We start from the raw sequence: 23,558 nt of genomic DNA on the forward strand, positions 1-23,558 counted from the left end.
ATGCATCAACCAAGTCAGCGAGCCTGACCACCCGATCCCGTTAGTCGCCCCTTACGACAAGCATAACATGTTTATACACAAGTCTCCTATGAGTGTGTCTCATATATGATACGACTGTATTCTTATGTGTTTTTACATGTGCGTATGAGTTGAGACTCAAATAAATTATCCGTCTGTCTGTCCAAGGGATTCGCCCTGACTGCTTGGATGATGAGAAGGCACCACTAAACGAAGGCAAATGGTTTGCATACAAATGGTAACATGCATGGAACTGGTAACGTTAAAAGGAAACTGAATGCGATATGAAAGTCAACGTAACCTCCTCAGCGATTATTTATCGCGAGGACATAGTGAGCTTACAAAAACACTGCCTGGATCTCAGCGATTCAAACCAGACGAAACCCTGCATATATCTGTCCTGTTGGGTCATGTAAATTACATCTATCCCAATTACAATGCTATCTTCCAAAGACCTAGGAAACTCACAAACAAATCTTCCAACAATCACTGGTTCACTGCACAGGCACTTGCAAATCAACATGATGAAATCAATTAATCAATGTTAGTTGAGGTGAAATGGGGTTTAACGTCGCGTCCAAGATTATTGCACTTATATAGCGACGTGTATGTACGTGTGTGCTTGTACTAGTCCGGACTGATGCCGATTTATAGTGCTAGCTCACTGAGATACCATGCCGCAGTTTAACATGAATACCCCACTCAGACACAGTATACTGACTCCGAGCCCACCAGTCCTTGCTTTAGCCCCTTAATGCCGTGCGCCAGACAGGGTAACAACAAGTACCATCTTTTAACGTCTTTTGGTATGACGCGGCCGGGGATCGAACCCCGGACCATCCGCTCTCCGGGTGGACGCTCTACCACTAGACCACGGAGGCGGTCCAATTAATCAATACGTGCACGAACAACTGTGACCACAGTCACAATTGTTTCACATGCTGATGTCGAATGTTTCAAATCATGAAACTGGCGGGTCAAAAGATTGAAGAATCAGCAATGTAAAGCCATTTCAACTCGTCTTCAGCAAGGCTTATTAACGCCGTTATTCATTCATCCTTCAGGTTGGTTCATTGGCAATCACCATGTACCCACATTCTCGTTCCCAGTAAAGTCATAGGCTAATGTTGAACCACATCACAGATCGGGGTTGTCATCTGATTCCTGAAGCTGTCAATGACACGGAGGCTGGCTGTCAACACCTTCTTTGACAGCCATTGGCTGTAGTGACGAGTAACGGTTTAGTAGGTCAGGTTACGACACGTCCAAGGTCGGGGTGGAGATGTAGCTATATTGACTTTGTATTATTTTCAGGAGGTAAGTGCTAACTAACACGACGTACACATATTAATAAAGGATACAAAACCCCTTTCAATATACAAGAGAAATCTCTGCATAAATTGCACGATTACTACTGTATCATTTGCATGTGTTTATAAATCACTATCAAATAGTAATGATACCAGAGGTTCGCAAAAAGGTAAGCGTATCCTGCCCCACCATCAAATACACATGCAAAGGCAAGTCAATTGTTCACCTGAAGAAACAAGGGAACATATGTTACAAGTCAAAATGGGGAATTGCATCGGACATAAATATTGTCGCTGAAGCGTCAAATTTCGAAATGTTCACCGCATGTCTACCACAAAAAGTTTTGAAAGCTTTACAGAGGCCATAAATGTCATAACTACAGAGCAAGAGTCGCATGACGCTCTTTGAAATCTTGATAGAAAGAGCATGCTCGATTGTATCTCATAAGTTATAATAGTCCTCTAAGGTGCCGCGATTCGCTGAGCAGAGTTGCGTCCCTTGGGCACACCAGAAACCCATGATTGTGAGTTCGAATCCCGGTTCGCCCAAATTTATTTTTCTAGGTTTGTCAGGACCATACCTTTGCTCGTGGGTTTCACCGAAGTGGTAAACGTCTGAGATCTAAATCACTTCGGGCTTTCCCCTCACATTAAGCTGACACACAGTGATATAACTGGAATAATGTTAAAAGCGGCGTTAAACCCAACTCGCTCACTCCTCAATTGGATTTGGTATTTTATACCATATGTGAAGATGTTAACAAACATTTTTCAGTCATCCTGTGTTCATTGCCCAACGTTAAAGTGGACTGGCGATGCTATTACCAGCAGACAACAGAGGGAGACATGTGTATTAAATGAAGCCAAGGTGGAGTGTTAGAGTGAAAGTAAATATTGATTGACTGCATTTCGGAACAGAGAATTTATCGGGAAGCATTAGCGTGCACATGCATCAACCTCTCTACAAATAAACGGAATTGTATTTACTGTGTCATCATTTGAAATGACATTTGTCTGAATTGAAGATAGTAGCTAATACTACTTTAACAAAAAGCTTTTATCTAATTACGATCATTGCGAGTGACTTAACAATGCAGGGCAGTATCATGCAAACCAATTGACATGTCGACATTCCTCGATAAAAGTCGGCATTTGATATGACATACTGAGACTGCTAGCTGGATTGACGTGACGCAGCAATAGTTTCTCTCACCATGTCTCGTGTTCAGCCACAGCAGGCATCATCTTCATCTTCATCTGATGGAAAGAAAGAAACAACCAACTCAAGATCTGTCCTACAACTACTTAGACCAGGGTTAATCTTGATGCGTGTTTGTGGAATAAGCACTGGTCCACATGTTACTGTGGAGAATATAGGATGTACTGACGACCGTTTCAGACTGCTTCACAAAGATGGCTGGTTCCATATACTCTACTGTGTCCTCATAAACTCATATCTTTGGATCTACACAGGAATACTTGCCTGTAACGTTGCACTACTTGTACCGATGTCAAGCGAATGGATAATAGTTTTTCAAATAATGGCTCTGAATTGTATGGCATCTGGGTTGTGTACTTGGGCCTCACTGAACTATCGAGATGCAACATACCAGTCTTGGTGTAAGGATTTCTATTTATATGAACAACGTTATGGTGTTCATGAAAATATGAAAAACATGGTAAAGAAAAGCAGGATGGTTGTTGCGTTTGTGATGTCCTCTGGTATTTGTGTGACAGGAGTGATGTTCACGTATGTCCTTGTCATCCAAGAAGTTGGAGAGCTTACTTTCGTTAATGCTTTGGGATGGTTGAACTATTTGATATCAATCATCAATTATTTCATTTACTCCATTTTAACAACGAGTTCTTTTGTGGGTGCAGTGATTGGAACATACCCTCTTTGTTCTGAACTTGACGTGATAAACATAATTATGAAACGATGCGTCGAACAAAACATGAATCATCAAGAAAACCAGACATTCAGATCGGAATGTGCCCCTGAATATCAGTGTGTAAAACTAACGGACATAATACGTCGACATAAGCACATCTGTTCTTTAATATCTGGGTATGGTGACTCTATTGCATACTTTCAATTCGGAACGTTTTTCATGTCACTGCCGCTGTCATGCTTTTCACTGTATGTCCTCCTGACACGTATGGAATCACAAAATAATGTTTTTCTGTGTACGTTTATCCTGGTCTCTTGCAGTGTGTCGTTCATCGTGATGTCCGTGACAGGCGTGAGGGTCAACGTAAAGGTGAGTATGTAGTCGATAACAGATTTCGATACCTGATTTTCCCTATGAGAAATGGATTCTGATTGGACAGTCAGAGGTTCAAATCACAATCCGTGAAATAACTGGAATACTGTTCAAAGCGCCGTTAAACCCAACTCACTCACTCATAAAAGCAGTATGCTTATCTTCTCACTTTTTGCACTTTTAATCAAAACTTTCAGCCCATTAACAATGATTTGTCCATGACACAAGGATATCACAATGCTACTTTCATCACATGTGTTGTAACAGGCTCATGCTGCACTTCAATGCGTCTTAAAGATCTCGACGGCCGACCTCAGCGAAACAACCATGAGAGAAGTGAGTAGTAGGACTTACTAAAGCAAAATCATATGTCATTTAAAATTGTCCTATTGTGGAATAAGCAGTGCTTGGAATGTGGGATCGGTGGCTGGTCCAGCTGTGAATGTTTACACAGATAGTATCACGAATCCTCTCGAAATCGGCTATTGGTTTTCAATTTCATTTACTTACAGGTGAAATTAACGACCAGTCACTTGTTGTTTCTTTCTCTCAGGTTACAAATGATTGTGCAAATAAAATGCATTGTGGCGACATTTCAGGTGTGGCAGTGTACTGTTAGGTGTCGCATAATAGTGCTCAGTAATCAGTAATCATGTTTTCACCTTACCAGAAAAGATTAGATATTGATTTCGAGACCATTTTGCATTTAATGAGATGTGGATTTGAAGACTACAAGACAGCCTTGCTACAGAATTGGTTTGTTGTTTAACACCGCACTCAGCAATATTACAGCTATATGACGGCGGTCTGTAACTAATCGAGTCTGGACCAGACAATCCAGTGATTGATATCATGAACATCGATCCACGCAATTGGGATCGATGACATGCATCAACCAAGTCAGCGAGCCTGACCACCCGATCCCGTTAGTCGTCTTTTACGACAAGCATAGTCGCCTTTTACGGCAAGCATGGGTTGCTGAAGATCTATTCTACCCCGGAATCTTCACGGGTCCTTGCTACAGAAACTGAATATTTGTCACAGGTGAACCAGTCCACAAGCCTGCTCACTGGGACAACAATTGGCTACAGCGTGTATGGTCTCTTTACCATCACTCCATCGAATCTTCTAACGGTAGGTTGATAACTAATTTTTAAAGTGTTTCTTAAACGGGAGCTCAAAAGAGAGGAAACAGGAAACGAATATATTGAAGAAATAGGTTTTTAACCGGAAAGTGTGGCTAGTGTGGATGTTCATGATCAGAAGATTTGAACAATGGTTTCTGGAGACTTGGTGTTCTGAACTACATATGTTATTATTGTTTCAGATTGTTGGAACTTTGGTTACCTACTTTGTCGTGGTTCTGCAGTTTCGTGCGCCAGACTGCGAGACGAGTCTTGACATATTGTGGCAGGATCTGGTGGCCAATGTTACTCTACTTCTGGAGGGTATGCGTAATGCCACGTCACATACATAGGTGCATTTACACATCATGTAAACATGTGCCTATTATTTCTTCAACAACTTCTTCTTGTTGCTTCACTGTCGATATTATTTTCAGTGTGCTAGTAAAACTATATATTATGTCTGTTGAAACAATTGTGGGTAAGGTAGACATCTTGATTGGTTTGGAAGTTTACATTTTGCAATGGCATAATACCGTTTAATTAAAATTAAATTGATAAATATTTTGTTTGTTGTTTGTTTAATGCCGCAATCAGCAATATTCCAGCTATATGACGGCGGTCTGTAAATAATCGAGTCTGGACCAGACAATCCAGAGATTGATATCACGAGCATCGATCCACGCATTTGGTTTGGTTTGGTTTGTTTGTTGTTTAATGCCGCACTTAGCAATATACCAGCTAAATGACAGCGGTCTGTAAATAATCGAGTCTGGACCAGGATTGACATCATGAGCTTCGATCCACGCAATTGGGAATCGATGACATGCATCACATTTGGTTTTTTTTGGTTTGGTTTGTTGTTTTACGCTGCACTCAGCAATATTCCAGCTATATGACGGCGGTCTGTAAATAATCGAGTCTGGACCAGACAATCCAGTGATTTACATCATGAGCTTCGATCCACGCAATTGGGAGCGATCACATGCATTAACCAAGTCAGCGAGCCTGACCGCCCGATCCCGTTAGTCGCCTTTTACGACAAGCATAGTCGCCTTTTACGGCAGGCATGGATTGCTGAAGACCGCTGATCGCATCACATTTGGGATACGATGACATGCATCAACTAAGTCAGCGTGCCAGACCACCTGATCCCGTTAGTCGTCTCATACGACAAGCATAGTCGTCTTTTAAGGCAAGCATTGGTTGGTTGGTTGGTTTAATGTTTTACGCCACACTCAGCAATATTCCAGCTATATCACGGCGGTCCGTAAATAATCGAGTCTCGACCAGACAATCCAGTAATTGACATCATGAGCTTCGATCCACGCAATTGGGATCGATGACATGCTTCAACCAAGTCAGCGAGCCTGACCACCCGATCCCGATAGTCGCCTTTTCCGACAAGCATAGTCACCTTTTACGGCAAGCTTAAGTAAAAATTGCCATGTTTATGTCGATCCGAACAGCAATTCCGAATCATGTTCATATGCTAAAAGAAACAGATCAGTAAAAAGGGGAGCACAACTTGTGCCAATCGGGACCCCGACTTCTTGTGGTTGGTTTGTTTGTTTGTTGTTTTACGAAATGCCAGGCCTGTCCGAAAATGAGCATCTTCGAGCCATTGGTATGCTTGAAGCAGGATCAAGTCAACGTGATGTTGCAAGACAATTTACCGTCCACAGAAACACCACTTGGTGTTTATGGCAACGTTGGCAACAGACGAATGCAGACAGAGACCATCCTCGGAGTGGCAGGCCACGCCTAACCAATAATCGACAAGACAACTGGATTCGAACAACACACCAATGAAATCGATTCCAGCCAGCAACAGTGACTGCAAGAAGCATCCCTTGCTTTCAACGAATATCTTCACAAACCGTACGTCGTCGCCTCAGATGTGCAGGGATTGTCGCCAGAAGACCCGCCAGACGTCCCATTTTGAAACCAGGAAACCACCGTCAAGCACGTCTACAGTGGTGCCAACAGCGTCTACGCTGGACGGCCATGCAGTGGGGACAAGTTCTATTCACTGACCAGTCTCGTTTTCACCTCAGCCACAGCGATGGACGGATTCGAGTGTACCGACGTCGAGGTAAACGTTACAACAATCATTGTGTCATGGAAGAAGATCGGTTCGAGGGCGGCAGCGTTATGGTATGGGGTGGGATTACAGCAAAACAGAGGACCCGTTTGCTAGTGGTAGAGGGAAATCTCAATGGACAGCGCTACCGCAACAAGATCATCGGCCCTGTTGTTCTGCTGCTTTTGCGTCGTCATGCGTCGCCCGACGTCATGCTCTAATTGTTCCGGATTCTCTTCAACAAAACAACGTGAATGTCATCCCCTGGCCGGCTCGCTCCCCTCATCTCTCACAAATGGGGCAAATGTTGGATGAGATGGATCCGCGCCTTCGAGGTCAACCATGTGTTCCACAGACACTCCAGGAACTTCGAAAACATGCTCCAGCACATATGGACAGATATCCCACAGGACTTTGTACGACGCCTGGTCCATTCCATGAGACGAAGATGTGTTCCTTGCATCGCAACCAGAGGTGGACACACACGTTATTGATTTGTAAATTGACATTTTGGCATGTTCATGTTTTTTTTAATGAAATCACGCATTTTCTGAAGTGAGTATGGCAAATTAAACCATTTGAACACCTACAGGATTCTTTTATCTGTTGCACACCCAAATTGTTTCAGATTTGGTAAAAAATATAACTTTTCATTAAATCTTCTTCAATGTCACAGGAACGTTTGTTATTCAGTATATTTAGTGAGGTGACAACCAATTTCTGTGCATACCATGGACACACCACCGGAAACGCCAGCAGTTAACAGACCTACTTCACCTGCTAGTGTTGACAAAACTCTTTTGGTACCATTCAACAGCCAAACACTTGCCTCCACACCGGCCAAGATGAATAGCATTACATCTCTAAGGCGCAGAGGCACCTTGCCCATGGTGGGTATTCGCCAGCCCCTCGGGGGACCAGTTCGTCTGGTCGACACCATTCGCCTCTTCCCAGTTACCATCATAGTGAGCTGCCATCAAGTTTGGCAGCAGCCACGTCGGGGCGTTACTCCAGCGCCCCACCACCCTTGTTAGGCGGGATGCAGCACCCATTTCTTTCGGATAGAGGGGCGAGAGCAGAGTTTCCAGGATCGCCCTTGGACAAGTATTTGAGGGAGATAGAGATGCTGAAGTGGGAATGTGAGAGAGTCTATAGGGAACAATACCAGTGGGAATTGGCCACTCAAAGGCGGGAGCAAGAACGCAGAGCTATGAAGGAGGAATACCTATATAAATTACGCAGTGCGGAGGAAGAAAGAATGAGAGCAGGGGAAGAACTATCTCAGTTACAGGACAAGCTTCGCAGTGCCGAGAGGGGCAGGCTAGAAGAATGTGATCAAGTACAGCCTAAGGAAGCAAATATTCGAGTGCACCTGAGCATGGAGTCGCAGCCAGGCGTGGATGATAGACCGGAGTTCACCACGAACCGTAGAGAGGACTTGAACTCAATTAACAATGTCATCTCCAACTTTTTGTGAAGGACCTCAGGACCACTGGGCAAATCTCTACATCAACCCCCGGTGGGGTGTACAGGGCCTTAACCCATATATCCGCACAACAGGCAATTGGATCAACCAAGAATGGATCTTCCAGAGAGCAGTGGCAGTACACATGTAGGTGAGGTTGAAAATCGGATCAAGCTGTTAATGTGGAAGCAGATATCCCTGGAGTAGATTACCGGGCCTAAACGGTCAATGCCAACCAACAGAGACCACCACAAGTATGCTGCAACCCTGAGGTCACAAGAGAAGTTCAGATAGAATGCCGAACAGATCCCCTAGGCCAGGACCAAAGACCATGAGCGAGGTGAGGCGAATAGAAGACCCCATCAGGAGCGACCCGACTGGGGAACAGGTCTGAAGACCCCACCTATTTCCTATGGAGGGAAGGGGAGCTGGAGTGCCTTCCAGATCCAACTAGACACCTTGGCAAGAAATCACCCCATGGACCGACCAGCAAAAGTTTGACACCCTCTGCCTTTGTCTCAAGGAGGAAGCCCTTGGATATTTTGCCATTTGTAAGGGACGACAACACGACATATCTTTCGAGGCCATGGCCTCAAAAATGAACAAATGGTTTGACAAGGCAGAATTATCCGAGATGGCCCAGATTAAGTTTCAGACGATGCGCCAGGAGTCAGACGAGTCTCTTGAAACATGGTCAGAGCATTTAGTCAACACTGCCGTGATTGCCTTCCCAGTTCTGCCTTGCTACTATGTAGACAAGCAAGTAATTACAAAATTTTGTCAAGGTTGTTCAAATAAAGAAGCCAGTTAGTTTGTCACTAATCTTCGCCCCAATACTTTGAAGGATGCAATAGATAGGGTCTGGCATTTTCAACACCATGCTCAAGTGGTATATGGGCGGCAACCCCGTCGAGAGATGAGACAGGTAGTGGTGGAATAAGATCTGATAAGCCTAACCGGGTAGTGGATGGAGGGAGAGAGAGGGCTGTGGTAATTCAAGAAGGAGACCAAGAAGGACATCGAAGAGATTAAAAACATGCTTAAGAAGTTAGCAGAAAACATGTCTAGAGCAAGAGCCCGTTCTTGGTCACCCAGCCCTGGGCGCAATGACGGATGCTTCGCTTGCAGCGAGCGGGGACATTTCAAAGCCGACTGTGCGAAAAGAAGCCCTAAGCCAGAGAAGAAAGTCAACTTCACGATTCCTCAACCAGGTTCCCCAAAATCCCAGGGACTCAACAAACCCTATAAAACAAGTAGGGTACTACACCGATGAAGAAACCAGCCTCCCAATGATCAACATTAGAACCCTGACCCAAAGAGTCTCAATCATGATCACCTTCAGATACAGGATTTCTCAACCGAAGATGTGATTGACAGTGGAGTGGAGATGACTGTTATGTCCGACAGGCTGTTTGCGTAATTTGACGGACCAACCACCCACAGTACAAGAGGTCATGTTGAAGAATGCAGGGAGAGATCTTAAAATGAAAGGTTTCATAACGGATATGACAAGAATAAGGATCCAGGGGAAAACTTATTGATTGCCCATATGTGTGGCGCCAATAGAAGATGACATGTTACTGGGAGCAGATTTCATCCTTCGCCATTGCAACATTATTAACCTGGAGGATTATGTCTTAGTTATCAGTGGCATAGAAGTGCCAATGATGATCAAGTCCCGAAGAGGTCCCGCAGTATGTGGAATCCGACTAGCATCCAAGACTAGTATTCCCCCAAACTCTGTCCGAATGGTCAAGTGAACGCTCGACGATCAGTTCCGTCAGTATATGACGGGGCCCAGTGAGACCATCCTGGGAAAAGTTTTTATCCCTGAAATACTACATGGGCCAGGCAAAGAGCCATTCATATGCATGGTAAATCCCACAGAGAGTACCATCAAGCTACACGAAGGACAGGAGGTAGGCCAAGCTTCGGAGGTGGAGGAAATCAGCCCAGATGGAGATACCCGGGAGCAATGCCAAAGTAAGGCCAAGTCAATCAAGCAGAGGATGTGAAGAATACCTCTCAGGTTTGTGGAAGAAGAAGAAGCACATCTCAACAAAATGCTAAAAGCAGGAGTCATTCAACCTTCTACTTCTGAGTGGGCTGCAGCACCGGTGCTTATACGCAAGTCTGAGCGAAACATCAGAACGCTGCTTATCAAGGATCCCTGTTGAAGACTCCTGTGAGTACTACCAGTCTACAATGGAAAAAGAATCCTCGCCATGTGGAGGGTGCAGATACTGCCCAAAAGCCCACCAGAATTGGGAGCGGTTCGCCGAAGTAGTAGATTACATGGTCCCACTTGCCGGCCGAACCCCAAGAGGCCAATCGAATCAAGTGCTTGAAGTACCAGGCCGGCCCACCGGAGTGCCGTCAACAGGCTTCTGCACTACAGAGAATCTGTTAGAATAATTCTCTAAGGGGGGAGAAAGAATTAGGGAGGATTCGAGCATCCCAGTGGAAACAGTAGCCATCAAAGTTGATGGGGGACGGGATGTAAGTGTCAGGTCGTCAGTGACTGAGCCGCAGGAAACAGATGTGGAATCCTCTAGTTCTTTTGGGCATTCCAAGGGGGAATTAGCCAGCGCCCATCAAGAAGATATGGATTTAAGAGGGTTGAGAGAATGGATGGAAGAAGGGAAATCCCTGCAAGACGCTCAACTTTACCTATCAAATCCAGCAGCAAAATTCTACTGGCTTAACAAGGAAATGTTCTTAAAAGATATACATGGTCTCCTGTACATAAAGGACGACACAGTCGGTGAGACCCAAGTACGACAAGTGATCCCCAAAAAGCTGCAGAGGGAGGTACTTAACTGTCTGCATGACATCCCACTGCGGGACTCATGGGAGTAGGGAAGACAAGTGAGCGACTTAAAGCTAGGTACTTTTGGTATCACAGCTCTCAAGATGTTCGAGAGTATATTGCTACCTGCAGACAGTGTTCTTGTGACAAGAAGACACATAAACATGTCCGAGCCAGGATGGAATGCTTTCATGCAGGAGCTCCAATGGAGAGAGTACACTTGGATTTCATGGGTCCTCTACCCGAGTCAGAAGGGAAATGAATACATTCTCATGATTGTGGATCAGTTCACAAAGTGGGTCGAATGCATTCCCTTACCATGTCAGATGGCTGAAGAGCCTGCTCGAGTAGTGGTTAATGAGTTTTTTGGAAGGTTTGGTTTTCCATTCCAGATCCACACGGATCAAGGTCCAATTTTTGAAAGCAAGCTGTTTCAAGCCATTTAATTATAATAATAACTACAGATTTATAAAGCGCTGGTATCCAGTTCGAAGAACTGCTCAAAAGCACTTCATTTGAATCTACACAAAAAAAGAGGGACATTACACAGCTAGGAAAACACAAAGCCTCAATACTCTAAGAAAGATTTGGTGAAAAGATAGGTTTTGAGTCTTGATCGGAACAAAGTAGGACTGTCAATGTTCCTAATATCCAATGGCAGCCTATTCCATAGCTCAGGGGCAACTTTGGCGAAACTCCGACCTCCAAAAGTCGACATTCTAACACTAGGCACAGAGAGTATGGACTGGCAGCTTGATCTGAGAGATCTCCCAGGCACGTACTCTTCAAGAAGCTCGCTGATATAAGTTGGTTTTTGATTGTGTCTCGCATTGAACACAATCAGCATCACTTTATACTGGATTCGCTCATTGATTTTAAGCCAGTGGAGGTTCCGTAGAATCGGTGTGATATGGTCAAACTTTTTGGATTTAGTAACAAGCCTGGCTGCACAGTTTTGAACTCTTTGAAGTTTAGTCAAGGGGTTATGAGGAAGGCCGATGAGTAGTCCATTACAGAAATCTAGATGTGATAGAACACATGCGTGAACTAGAGAAGCAGCTGTGAGTTACTGCAAGTAACCAAGTCCAGGATCACTCCATATCAACCGTCATCCAATAGTCAGGTGGAGAGATATAACAGAACCCTTATGCAAATGGTGCGTTGCCACATCGGCAAATCCCAATCCTCATGGGATGAATACTTGCCTCAGCTAGCCAGTGCTTTTAGATCTTCAGTCAACCGACATACTGGGTTCACGGCCAACCGACTTATGTTAGAGCGAGAAATCAACATTCCGGCTGATTTGATGTTTGGGACGCCCAATGATGACGGGGAATCGGGTCTCTCCAATTATGTCAGGGATCTTAAGCTCGCTAGCCAGAAGACAGCTGAGAACAGTGGTGGTGAGAATGAAGAAGGACTATGACCTCAAGACCCAGAACCTTCGAGGAAGGCAAGGCTGTCTACATCCTGAACTTTGCAACCATGTTGGGAAAATGCAAGAAGCTGTGCCCAGTGTGGAAGGGGCCCTACTTGACAGTGAAAAAACTGACCGCCAATCTGTTTGTGGTCCAGGATCCCCGGAAGGAGATGACGGTACACCATGATCGTATTCAGCCCTGTAGAGACAGGGGCTTACACATCTGGCTAAAGAGACGACAACAGTCCAGGCCGGTAGATGACTTAGAGTTAGATTGACTCTATGAGGAGTCGGACAAAGTGCAAGAGTCATCTTAAGGAGAGTTGTTCTGTGTGTGTGTCGGGGGCCAGATGACAGGTCGTTTATGATAGGTTGCGATGAGTGCGATTGGTTGTTTCATGGGGCCTGTGTCAGAGTGAAACCCGAAAGGCGGAAAACATGGAACACTTAAGGTGTCCACTCTGCAGTATCCTAGAGTAATGCATGCCTTGCAAAACCTGTGGGCAGATAGGTTGAGTAACCATGATGTCTTATCTTGCAGCCAATATTCACAGGGGAAACAGCTAAAATCTATCAACAGAATTTGAAATGTCAAGCAGCGAAGATTAGGGGTTGATGGGCTACTATGAGGAGAAAGAGCCTGTCACCATCATCGATATTTTACTCCATGGCGCGCAGGTCCCGGAGAGGTGCCCAGGCCAGGATGTTCTGATGGACCCACCTAGGACCACAACATCAAGGGGGCCCCTAGTGGACTTTTCGAGGCCACCACAGATGATTCCCCCGAGGGAGTGGTGCCACCATGGCAAATGTGGAGGAGATGGCCTCCCGGAAAAGGGATAGAACAAGCTCTTCCCAGGATTCCCAAGAGGCAAGCCACAAGGCCCAGCGGAGGGAACAGCCATTGACAGTATACATTCCGGCAGGCGCGGAAGTAGGAGGTCGCCAAGTGATAAGGAGATGGTCACCCTCAAGGCGACGGTCTCCCGTCAGGAGGCAGTCTTCCGCCCATCGGCACTCCCCCTCTCATCGTCGGACGGCGAAATGGGACCCTCAGCTGCAAGAGGACCCAGTTCAAAAGACGAGTCATCCGGGAAAGGACCACCGCTGGCCCAACCACCCTGCAGTTGCCCAGCGTTCCCGGCGGGTGACCAGGCATCGGACATCTGCATGTCCATTGCCGGGATGTGGCGTGAGGTCACGAAAACTCAAACAACATGTCCGGATGGCCCACTCGCCTCTGTTTTTCATGGAGGGGAGACATGCCTTAACCCGGGAGGAGGCCCAGGACCGAGTCCGGGCATTGCAGCACTTGGCCAAGACACTGATTAATCCAGAAGCCACTTTGGGGGATTTGATGGATCATGCCAATATCAGTACCCAGAAGTTTAGCCTCCATGAACAGGGGAGAAACAAGGCCAAGGAGGAAGCTTCTGCGGACCGGGTTGTTACCATGGTTAGCTTTCCCCCAGTTCTGGGGTGAGCGTAGCTTCGGAAGAAGAGACCCCAATCTTCTCGGGAGCAATCAATGTCCATTTTCACCTGGACTGGACTTGTTAGGATCTCTGGGGGTGGCGCCACGGACTCAGCGTGGAAGATCTCCTGAGTCATCTCCGTGCCCAGGGAGGTACCTAGAAAAACTGTCCTCTTCCCCGAATGTCCGGGCCCTGGGGGAGGTGGGATTGGATCGGACCACCCAATCCCACACTTGGGGACGACAAGAGGAGGTCCTCCAGAAAGTGTTGAAGTTTCCTACAACGGACCAGATTGTTATGCTCCACCTCAGGGGAGGCAGGGATGACCCATATGGGTCAGACGTACATGGACATGCTCTGAGAATCGTGAGAGCGGTGCAACCACCTACTCAGGTGGAGCACCTCCATTGTTTTACCGGGAAAGCTGCGGATGTAGCTGCTTGGCTTGCAGATTTCCCGCAAACCTATTTCAGCATAAATGCCATGGCATAGGGGTTTGACATGTGACAATGGGAGGGGCTGCGGTCGATCCTGAAAAACATCAAGGCATCAAGGAGAAGACTAACAGACCAGGTAAATTTATCGGGCATCAAGAAGGAAATTGGTTGGCCCGGTATATTTACCCAGCCCCAAGAAAGTATAGAAGGTGACCTTGGCCGGAGGGCCGAGATTGAGCATAGAAATCTGACAGGCGTCCACAGTTCTCTAAGAAGCGTCTAACGGGTCCCAGAGAGCCTTGGGAGTCAAAGGTGGACATCCACATGGAAGAGAAAACTTCTTAACTCATGAAGATCCCGGATCTTCGCCAGGGAAGAAAATAGGGTCCTATCCATTCGAAGGTCCCAGAAGACGTCGGGTTCCTGTAAATGGAGGGTTTGGTGGTCGGCCATGTCCTCCAGTACAGCTGAAGTTTCCCGAGGGCCGCAGCCCATGCCCGGGAAGTCGCAGGACCCGAAAAGCTCCACCCAATCAGAGAGCCGGGACCCCATTTGGGAAGCGGTCGAGTTCACAACAAGAAAAGTAAGTAAACGTCTTTCATGGCCTCTCACTAACCTTTGCCAAACTAACTGACTCACAATAGTGTCAACTAGTGCCACTGGTACTATTTTCGTCGGAATATTGCCGACATCAGTTTATACTATAATATTCTCTTGTATATTCACCTCGTTTACTTATCGATAAGTGAAACGTTTTGGTGACAAACTCGCATTTGTTGAAGCCATCAATCAAAGTATTTCAAATGCACTTGGCACCCGTCACAATCACATGCAAAGGCAAGTCGATTGTTCACTTGAAAAAAAACACGGGAACACATGTATACCATAAAACTTTTTAAAAGCTTTACTGAGTCCTTGAATGTTGTAACCTTGATCAATTTCTGATTAAAAACGTTTTGCGCTCTTTAAAATGTTGGTAGAAAGAGCATGTTCGATTGTATCTCAAAAGTTGTGGGATGTAAACACCAGGGAACTGCTGGAATATTGCTCGACATGCAGGGAAAGATGAAGCCATCCCTAGTTGAAGTCATAGGTCTAGTGGAGAGTGTTTTGTCACTCTGAATCTTTATGCATAGCTCTGAATATGAAACAGCTGAGGCGTTCTCACTGGTCTCGATTATTTCTAGTTCTTGTGGGTAAGTCAGTGGAAGGGAATTGGCTATTTGATGGGTATTGAACGATATCAGATCATCGATATACCTGAAGCTTAAGTTAAACTTCATAGCCAAATTACCTTGTTTTGTCTTTCCGAAGGGAAATTCCGATTCGTATGCATAAAGAAACGGATCCGCAAGATGGTGCCAATGGGAAGGCCTACTTCTTTAATAAGTACTTTCTTATTTGGTTTTGTTGTTTATGTGAGTGATTGAGTTAAAATATAACGTCGCATCGGCATTATTTCAGCCATATAGCGATGAGACCAAGTTGATATATTCACCAGTGACTCATGAATGCAAAGTTATATCTAAAAACAAATTGTATCAGACATATTTGCATCTATACAGTGTAAAACACGGGCAATAGACCACCAGTTACCAAAGCTGGGCCACCTCGCTGGGGATCATGGGGACTTACGGTGCTTGTTTCCTGCATGATACACCAGCTGGATTTACGTCATCTCTTTAGCTACTGGTGGTTGTGCACAAAAAATATACTAGCCAATAGCCATCATATAGCTGGAGTGCGTTTAAAAAACCAACCAACCAACCAGCCAATATTGAAAAATACTCAGCAATGACTTATAGCCATGAAAGTCACCGATAGTAAGTATATGTAAGCAGATTCAAGTCCCCCAGAGGCATTGTGACCCGTGAAGATCCCGGGTAGAATAGGTCTTCAGCAACCCATGCTTGCTGTAAAAGGCAACTATGCTTGTCGTAAGAGGCGACTAACCGGATCGGGTCATTAGCCTCGCTGAAATGGTTGATGCATGTCATCGTTTTCCAGTTTCATGGATCGATGCCCATGATTTCAGTCACTGGCTTGTCTGGTCCATACGCTACTACTTATAGACCGCCGTCATATCGCTGGAATATTGCTGAGTCCGGCGTTAAACAACAACCAAAAAAACTTCATTCTGGATGTATCATCCCTTCCTTTTCCTTGTGTTTGTTTGTTTATTGTTTAATACACGCCATTGGGATACTTTTCACCTTGTGACAGTTTGGGCATTTGTAATTTTTAACTATCCGATGAATGAACTCTGAGCGTATGTCCGGATGGGGCAAGAGTGTCGTGCCGTTTTACACTAACTTTAACAGCTATATCTAGGAGTCAAATAGCCATGAAAGTCACATCTTCCCGAGGCAAGAGAGTTAACTGACTATAAAAGTCCAGTTTCCACCCTTGCCGAACTAGGCTGGTATTATGGAGTTATATTTTGGCTGGACTAACGAGTCTATGCATAGTCCAATCAAAATCGCGCACCGAAATCGAAATTCGGTTCGTAAACTGTCGTGAAGATTTCAGTCGATTGTGAGATTTGCACAGCATGTGCACCGCCACCACGAGCAACAGATATTTTCCCAATCTTTTCAAGTTTTTAATCAAGGTGCTCACGTGATTTGATACACTTCGCGATGTAAGACCCGTTTTATCACAATCTTGATTATCGATCAGATTGTCTTGACTGGGCACCGCCATTTTGTTTGAAACAAATGCAAGTGATACGAGAGCTGGAATTTGATTGGTCCATAGGAGAGGCACAGAAGGGACTTTACTCGTAACAGCCACTGGTGGCGCTACGATCGAGCCCAGGAATTCCAGCCTAGTTCGGCAAGGGTGGAAACTGGACTTTTCAGTTAACACCCGTGCCTCGGGAAGTTGTGAAAGTCAGCGATAGTAAGTATATGAAAGTAGATTCAAGTCCGCCTGAGGCATTGTGAGCTGCTTTTAACTAAAGCCGTAGACGATTATGTTGCAAACGTTTTGCAAAATTATATTATTCTCATAGATAAAGTGCTTCCTAGGAGCTGAGAATAATAATAATTACCTTTAGCCCCTTCCTGAAGAAAGCGGGCGGTCGGGTAGCCTAGTGGTTAAAGCGTTCGCTCGTCACGCCGAAGACCCGGGTTCGATTCCCGACATGGGTACAATGTGTGAAGCCCATTTCTGGTGTCCCCCGCCGTGATATTGCTGGAATATTGCTAAAAGCGGCGTAAAACCAAACTCACTCACTCACTCCTGAAGAAAGCAAACCACGAACAGATAAAAAGGTAATCAAACATGGTGTCACAGAGCACAAAGCTAAGAATAAGCAGCCTTTATTAGAGAGTGGTACCTACACTGGTGAGATACACAGTGGTATTTAGATCATTGAAAATAACGATATTGACACCGGTTGTCCCAACGAACGGGACCTCATGGTGCTCTTGTAGCCTTGAGTGAGTGAGTGAGTGAGTTGGGTTTAACGCCGCTTTTAACATTATTCCAGTTATATCACGGCGTGTCAGCTTAATGTTGGAGGAAAGCCCGAAGTGATGCAGGTCTTAGACGTTTACCACTTCGGTGAAACCCACGAGCACAGGTATGGTGCTGACAAACCTAGAAACATAATCGGGGTGAACCGGGATTCGAACCCACAACCATTGGTTTCTGGCGTGTCCAGGGGACGTAACTCTGCACAGCGAATCGCGGCGCCTTAAACGACTGGGCCACCCGTGCCCCCTTGTAGCCTTGAAATATAAACCCAGATTAATTATTATGTGGCCACGTGTTTTTAATATGTAAGTGTCAGTATTCTATGCTGAGGTGTGGCACATTCCAAACAATTCCATGATGAATTTGGACACACCTTATTAAATTGTGCATAAAGCACACGGAACAAAGTATCCCGTTTTGTACGGCGGACATGGCAAGGACCCACACTGGTACTCCACATTGAACAACAAGCGTTCGCCATGGTCCTGATAACTACCTTCTATTGCGGTGGGTTCTGAATCAAGGCAAATATACTCAGCATTCCCTACATCCCCGTGTTTTGGACCAACAAGGAATCCCCAGTACTCTGTGTGCCACCCTTTCATACAGTCGTGTCTTCCAGGAACCAACATGGCGGTGGAGCGCGTGAGACTGACACACACAGAACATGGCGTATCCTTATTGGTAAGGTCGGTTCTCCATATTTGTTCATATTCCGACCCATACAAATAGTTGCATTTGCCTGTTGTTCTTTGAAATGTTCTGTCGAACTGGGGTTCTGAGTGAGCACAGAGCATGTTTGAACCCGACCCTTTATGTGTAGAGTGGCCTCCAACCGCAAACCCTGCAACGGAAAGAGGTGAAATGGGGTTTAACGTCGCAAGATTATTGCAATTATATAGCGACGTGCATGCACGTGTGTGTGTGTGTGGCTGCTTGTACTAGTCCGGACGGATGCCGATTTATAGTGCTAGCTCACTGAGATACCATGCCGCTGTTTAACATGAATACCCCACTCAGATACAGTATACTGACTCCTAGCCGACCAGTCCTTGTTTTAGCCCCTTAGTGCCGAGCGCCAGACAGGGTAACAACAAGTACCATCTTTTAACGTCTTTTGGTATGACGCGGTCGGGGATGAACCCCGGACTTTCCGCTCTCCGGGCGGACGCTCTACCACTAGACCACGGAGGCGGTCCAACGGAAAGACATGTTCAAACATAATAATTCGGTGAGTATCGACAGAGTTGTTAAATCAAGGCAGTGGGTGAATTTGTTTAATCAAAGAGACGGAACCCTTTCCAGCGTCAATGATGTTGGTTGGTTATTGTTTAACGCCGCACTCAGCAATATTCCAGCTATATGACGGCGGTCTGTAAATAATCGAGTCTGGACCAGACAATCCAGTGATTAACATCATGAGCGATCCACGCAATTGGGATCGATGACATGCATCAACCAAGTCAGCGAGCCTGACCACCCGATCCCGTTAGTCGCCTCTTACGACAAGCATAGTCGCCTTTCACAGCAAGCATGGGTTGCTGAAGACCTATTCTACCCCGGATCTTCACGGGTCCAGCGTCAATGTAAAACATGAACGCCAGAAGTGATTACTGGGGGCACGGGTGGCCCAGTCGCCTAAGGCGCCGCGATTCGCTGGACAGAGTTGTGTCCCTTGGACACGCAAGAAATCTATGATTGTGGGTTCGCGTCCATGTTCGCCCCAATTATGTTTCTAGGTTTGTCAGCACCATACCCGTGCTCGTTGGTTTCACCAAAGTGGTAAACGTCTGAGACCTGCATCACTTCGGGCTTTCCTTCCACATTAAGCTGACACGCCGCGATATAACTGGAATACTGTTAACAGCGGCGTTAAACCCAACTCACTCACTCTTACGACCATGGGTTGATTAGACCAATTCTATCCCGGGCCTGAAAATACTTACCACTGTATGCAGCTTCCGTTCCTACTGGACAAGCATCATGTCCCCACCGCGTGAACACAGCGCCACCTTGATGACCTAAAGGAAAACAGATCACTACAACAAATTCGTTTTACTTCTAATAGGTTATTGCCAAGTCGCCAAAACACCGCAATTGGCTGTGCAGTTTTACGTCCCATATGCATGCCAGAAGCCAATGTTCGTGTTTGTCTGCTTGTTGTTTAACGCCGTACTCAGCAATATTCAAGCTATATGACGGCGGTCTGTATAAATAATCGAGTCTGGGCCAGACAATTCAGTGATTGATATCATGAGCATCGATCTACGCAATTGGGATACGATGACATGCATCAACCAACTCAGCGAGCCTGACCATCCGATCCCATTAGTCGCATCTTACCCATGCAAATTGGATCGATGACATGCATCAACCAAGTCAGCAAGCCTGACCACCCGATCCCGTTAGTCGCCTCTGCAAGTGTTCCATGAATAATAAATAAAATACTAAACTCGCCCCCGTGCCATTCGATGCCATACCATGCCATGCCATGCCAAGTCACATTTATTTCGTATAAAGCCTTACGACCAGGTACAAAATGAAATCAACATTCATTAAAGGACGGAGTGATCAACCGTGCTAATCATGTGTTTATAATCTCTAATGTAGTCAGAACAGTGAGTTAGAGTTGACAGATTATCACAATGTGATTTTTCAAAAAAGTACTTTTTTTTATCAATGTACACATGTATATTTATAAGTGTTTATGGCGCAGGTCGTGATATACTTGACATTCATATAGAAAATGAAATTCACCTTCAACAATATTATTGCTACATATTTCACAAAACCGACATTGTCTGGGGACCCCTTCCGGTCTTCCCGTATTGTTATGCAAAGGTAATCCACCTAATCGTAATAACGTGATTCTGAGCCGTGAGATATTGTTTTATACAAAAGGAATGCTTGATATTGGAATACATGCCGAGATAACATAACAGTCTATTTTCCTTGTGTGAAATTCGTTTGAGAAAGCTGCTTTACTCCCTGAGATTCCCAGACAAATCCAAATCCAAATCCAAATCCAAATATAAACAGAATATTTTTAACATAAAAAACAGGTTTTCCTGCCAACATGATCATAATTATACAACATTATATAATATTCTTTTGGGTATCTATCCTCCGGCAGCTCTAAAAGCTTAAATCAGTATTTTACTACTCCTTAGGAGGAAAAAATGTGTTATTTCAACAATTATTTAATTTCTGCCACATTCATCTGAAACTGCAACAATTGTACATTTAAAATTTATACCCAATTTATACCCAACATATGCTGACATGTTTAAGCTTCTATCTCCAAAATACCAGGATTCATGATTCCTTAACTTCCCACTATTTCTGAAAAACAACACTTCCGGTTTTATAAAAATTGAGGATTAAACAACATTTGGGGCAAAATTGAGCAAAACTGTTAATCTTTCTCAGCAAACTGATGACAGAATCAGCAATTAAACAAAGATCATCTGCATATAATGATAGATATATTTCGTAAAACTCTGGTCCAATAAATATACTTTTATCGCCACATTGATCGATGTCATTATGCAGCTGATTAATAAATAATGAAAAGAGAAGCGGCCTTAAAATGCAACCTTGACGTACCCCGCTGTGAGAGTCAAAATACTCTGAAATCTTGATAATTTAACACTCGCATTGGTTTTTGCATTCATATCCCTTAAAATATTAAAACTATAACCATGAATATTACTCGATAACATGACATACCAAAGAAGATCCATGATAGTCACTGAATCAAAGGCTTTACGGAAATCAACAAATTAACAATAAAAACGACCTTTGGATATGGGCTTATACCTTTGCATAATACATTGCAATGTAAACTTTCTATCAACGTTAGTCATCTCTATCGACAAGCATGGATTTCTGAAGGTCAATTCTAGCCCGGATCTTCACGGGTGACTGTAAATCCGTCTTTTATGTAAATCCGTACCTACCATTTGCATGTGTGATATTCGCATGTTCCCCTCCTCCCCCGCCTCCTCCTCCTCCGCCTCCTCCTCCTCCCAGGCTCTGCCTCATTCGTGTTTCGGCACTGTTCATTAATTTCAAACTCTCGTCAAACATTTCTGACATTGCATCCATACGCTTTGATAAGTTCCAAGTCAACGCCTGTGTCTCTTGTAAAATACCTCTCATCTGTTTAGCAGTTGGGCCACCCAGTGCCTGTTCACAGAAGAGAAAGACAACAACGACTGAAGTCATGAAAGCCATGATGGTTTTCACTGAAATGCAATAACTAAAACTCTGGCACCCTGGCTATTGCCTATGTGAAAAGTACTGCATGTCTTAGACATGTGAAGACTGATGTTCAAACCACAGGGCAAAACAATTCTCAATCATGGAGATTGCAATAGTGTGTCGCTGGAAATATTACTTATTTGATCCCATATTTAGCACTAAGTTGTTGTTTAACGCCGCACACAGCGATATGATGGGAGCATGTCAATGATGTAGTCTGGACAAGACAAACCAATGATTGATATACTGAGCAACGTCACATTGTCAGGGTTCGATGACACGTTATCAAACGAAGTCACCGAATCTGATCGCCTGGTCCAAGTTCGTCTCCTCGTTCGACGGGCATAGTTTGCTGGGGACCTGTATTTGAAACCCGGAATCTCCGGCTGGTAATTATCTTCACTTAGCTGTATGCTGCTGTAAGTAATTTTGAAAATCCGGTATATGTATTCACAGGCTGGTTATGTCGGTATCACATGTGTATCTTATCTGATTTTTTCTTTCATCATTCTAATAAAGGTCAAACGATAAGTTTCATATTTTTAACATGATTCTAAACATTTATACAACATAACTTACGTCTACAATGACGTCTTTGTGAGTGAATAAGGTTACGAAACCCATCTTTGGTATCTTTATACGTACGCGTTTCTTCTGCTGTCATCATCACAGTGTATCTTCTAAATATCAATATTGATAAATGTCGTACTGCGCTTTCCCGGTATCGTTGCAGTTCACATTCACTTCATATTGAAGTGGGGAGATATCAAAATGTCCCAAGAAACCAAAGACTTTGTAACCTCGAGCCCTGTAACATTGGTCTTATCGATAACGAATTCCATTTTCTGTTAATTTGTAAAACATATAACAATCTTAGAAACAAATATATTCCGGGAAAATGTTATGTCCATCCTACATTACATAAATTTAACATACTGTTGTCATCATGCCATGCTGAAACCATGAAAAACCTCTCATTATATATATTCCATGCCATGAATATTAGAAGCTCGTTAATGTCCATTGTGGACTGACTATCTAAATGTACAATGGGCCGATGGCCTACAGTGCGAAATGAATATAGAAATATCGGTCATCACAGTGATGTGAAGCCATTGAATTTATCCATGGCATAAAGGTTGGTACGCCAAGCACACAGTGTTTAACCAGGCGAATGAAGAGTGGTGGGTATGGCTTGCGATTTGAATCTTTAACATTTTTTTGTTTTGATAGAGTAGCAGAAGAAGAACTTCACAATGCGCACATTGTTCTGAAATATAAACTGACGTCCAAAAGAAACTTTACCAACTGAAAATATAAATTTCAGCGAATTATAAATTATTTTTCGATGAAGTCTATATAAAACACATAACCTAAATACAACAATAGTGTATGCAGAAAATGTCTGTT

The 23,558-nt window shown here is 44.5% G+C and overlaps 2 protein-coding genes across 2 annotated transcripts; one reads left to right on the forward strand and one right to left on the reverse strand.

Moving 5' to 3' along the window:
* Positions 1-2,052: 2,052 nt before the first annotated feature.
* LOC124133453 lies at positions 2,053-5,264 on the forward strand. Its single transcript, XM_046497886.2, has 4 exons — positions 2,053-3,589; positions 3,860-3,928; positions 4,637-4,726; positions 4,920-5,264. Exons 1-4 carry the CDS (start codon positions 2,543-2,545, stop codon positions 5,067-5,069), a joined length of 1,356 nt encoding a protein of 451 aa, XP_046353842.1. The 5' UTR covers positions 2,053-2,542; the 3' UTR covers positions 5,070-5,264.
* Positions 5,265-18,009: 12,745 nt separating this feature from the next.
* Positions 18,010-22,160, reverse strand: LOC124133452. Its single transcript, XM_046497885.2, has 3 exons — positions 21,845-22,160; positions 19,832-19,906; positions 18,010-18,729 (listed from the first exon to the last, which is right to left on the reverse strand). Exons 1-3 carry the CDS (start codon positions 22,119-22,121, stop codon positions 18,263-18,265), a joined length of 819 nt encoding a protein of 272 aa, XP_046353841.2. The 5' UTR covers positions 22,122-22,160; the 3' UTR covers positions 18,010-18,262.
* Between the last annotated feature and the right edge of the window lie 1,398 nt (positions 22,161-23,558).

Source organism: Haliotis rufescens, unplaced genomic scaffold (assembly GCF_023055435.1).
Source record: "Haliotis rufescens isolate VD_foot unplaced genomic scaffold, xgHalRufe1.0.p SCAF_21, whole genome shotgun sequence".
Classification (NCBI taxonomy): domain Eukaryota; kingdom Metazoa; phylum Mollusca; class Gastropoda; order Lepetellida; family Haliotidae; genus Haliotis; species Haliotis rufescens.

Coding starts and splice junctions, on each gene's coding strand:
- LOC124133453 (XM_046497886.2), top strand. CDS start 2,543: ATGTCTCGTGTTCAGCCACAGCAGGCATCATCTTCATCTTCATCTGAT. Junction 3,929..4,636: donor GCGAAACAACCATGAGAGAA/GTGAGTAGTAGG, acceptor TATTTGTCACAG/GTGAACCAGTCCACAAGCCT. Junction 4,727..4,919: donor CTCCATCGAATCTTCTAACG/GTAGGTTGATAA, acceptor TTATTGTTTCAG/ATTGTTGGAACTTTGGTTAC.
- LOC124133452 (XM_046497885.2), bottom strand. CDS start 22,121: ATGGCTTTCATGACTTCAGTCGTTGTTGTCTTTCTCTTCTGTGAACAG. Junction 19,907..21,844: donor GAATATCACACATGCAAATG/GTAGGTACGGAT, acceptor GTTTTCCTTTAG/GTCATCAAGGTGGCGCTGTG. Junction 18,730..19,831: donor AACGGAAGCTGCATACAGTG/GTAAGTATTTTC, acceptor TTTCCGTTGCAG/GGTTTGCGGTTGGAGGCCAC.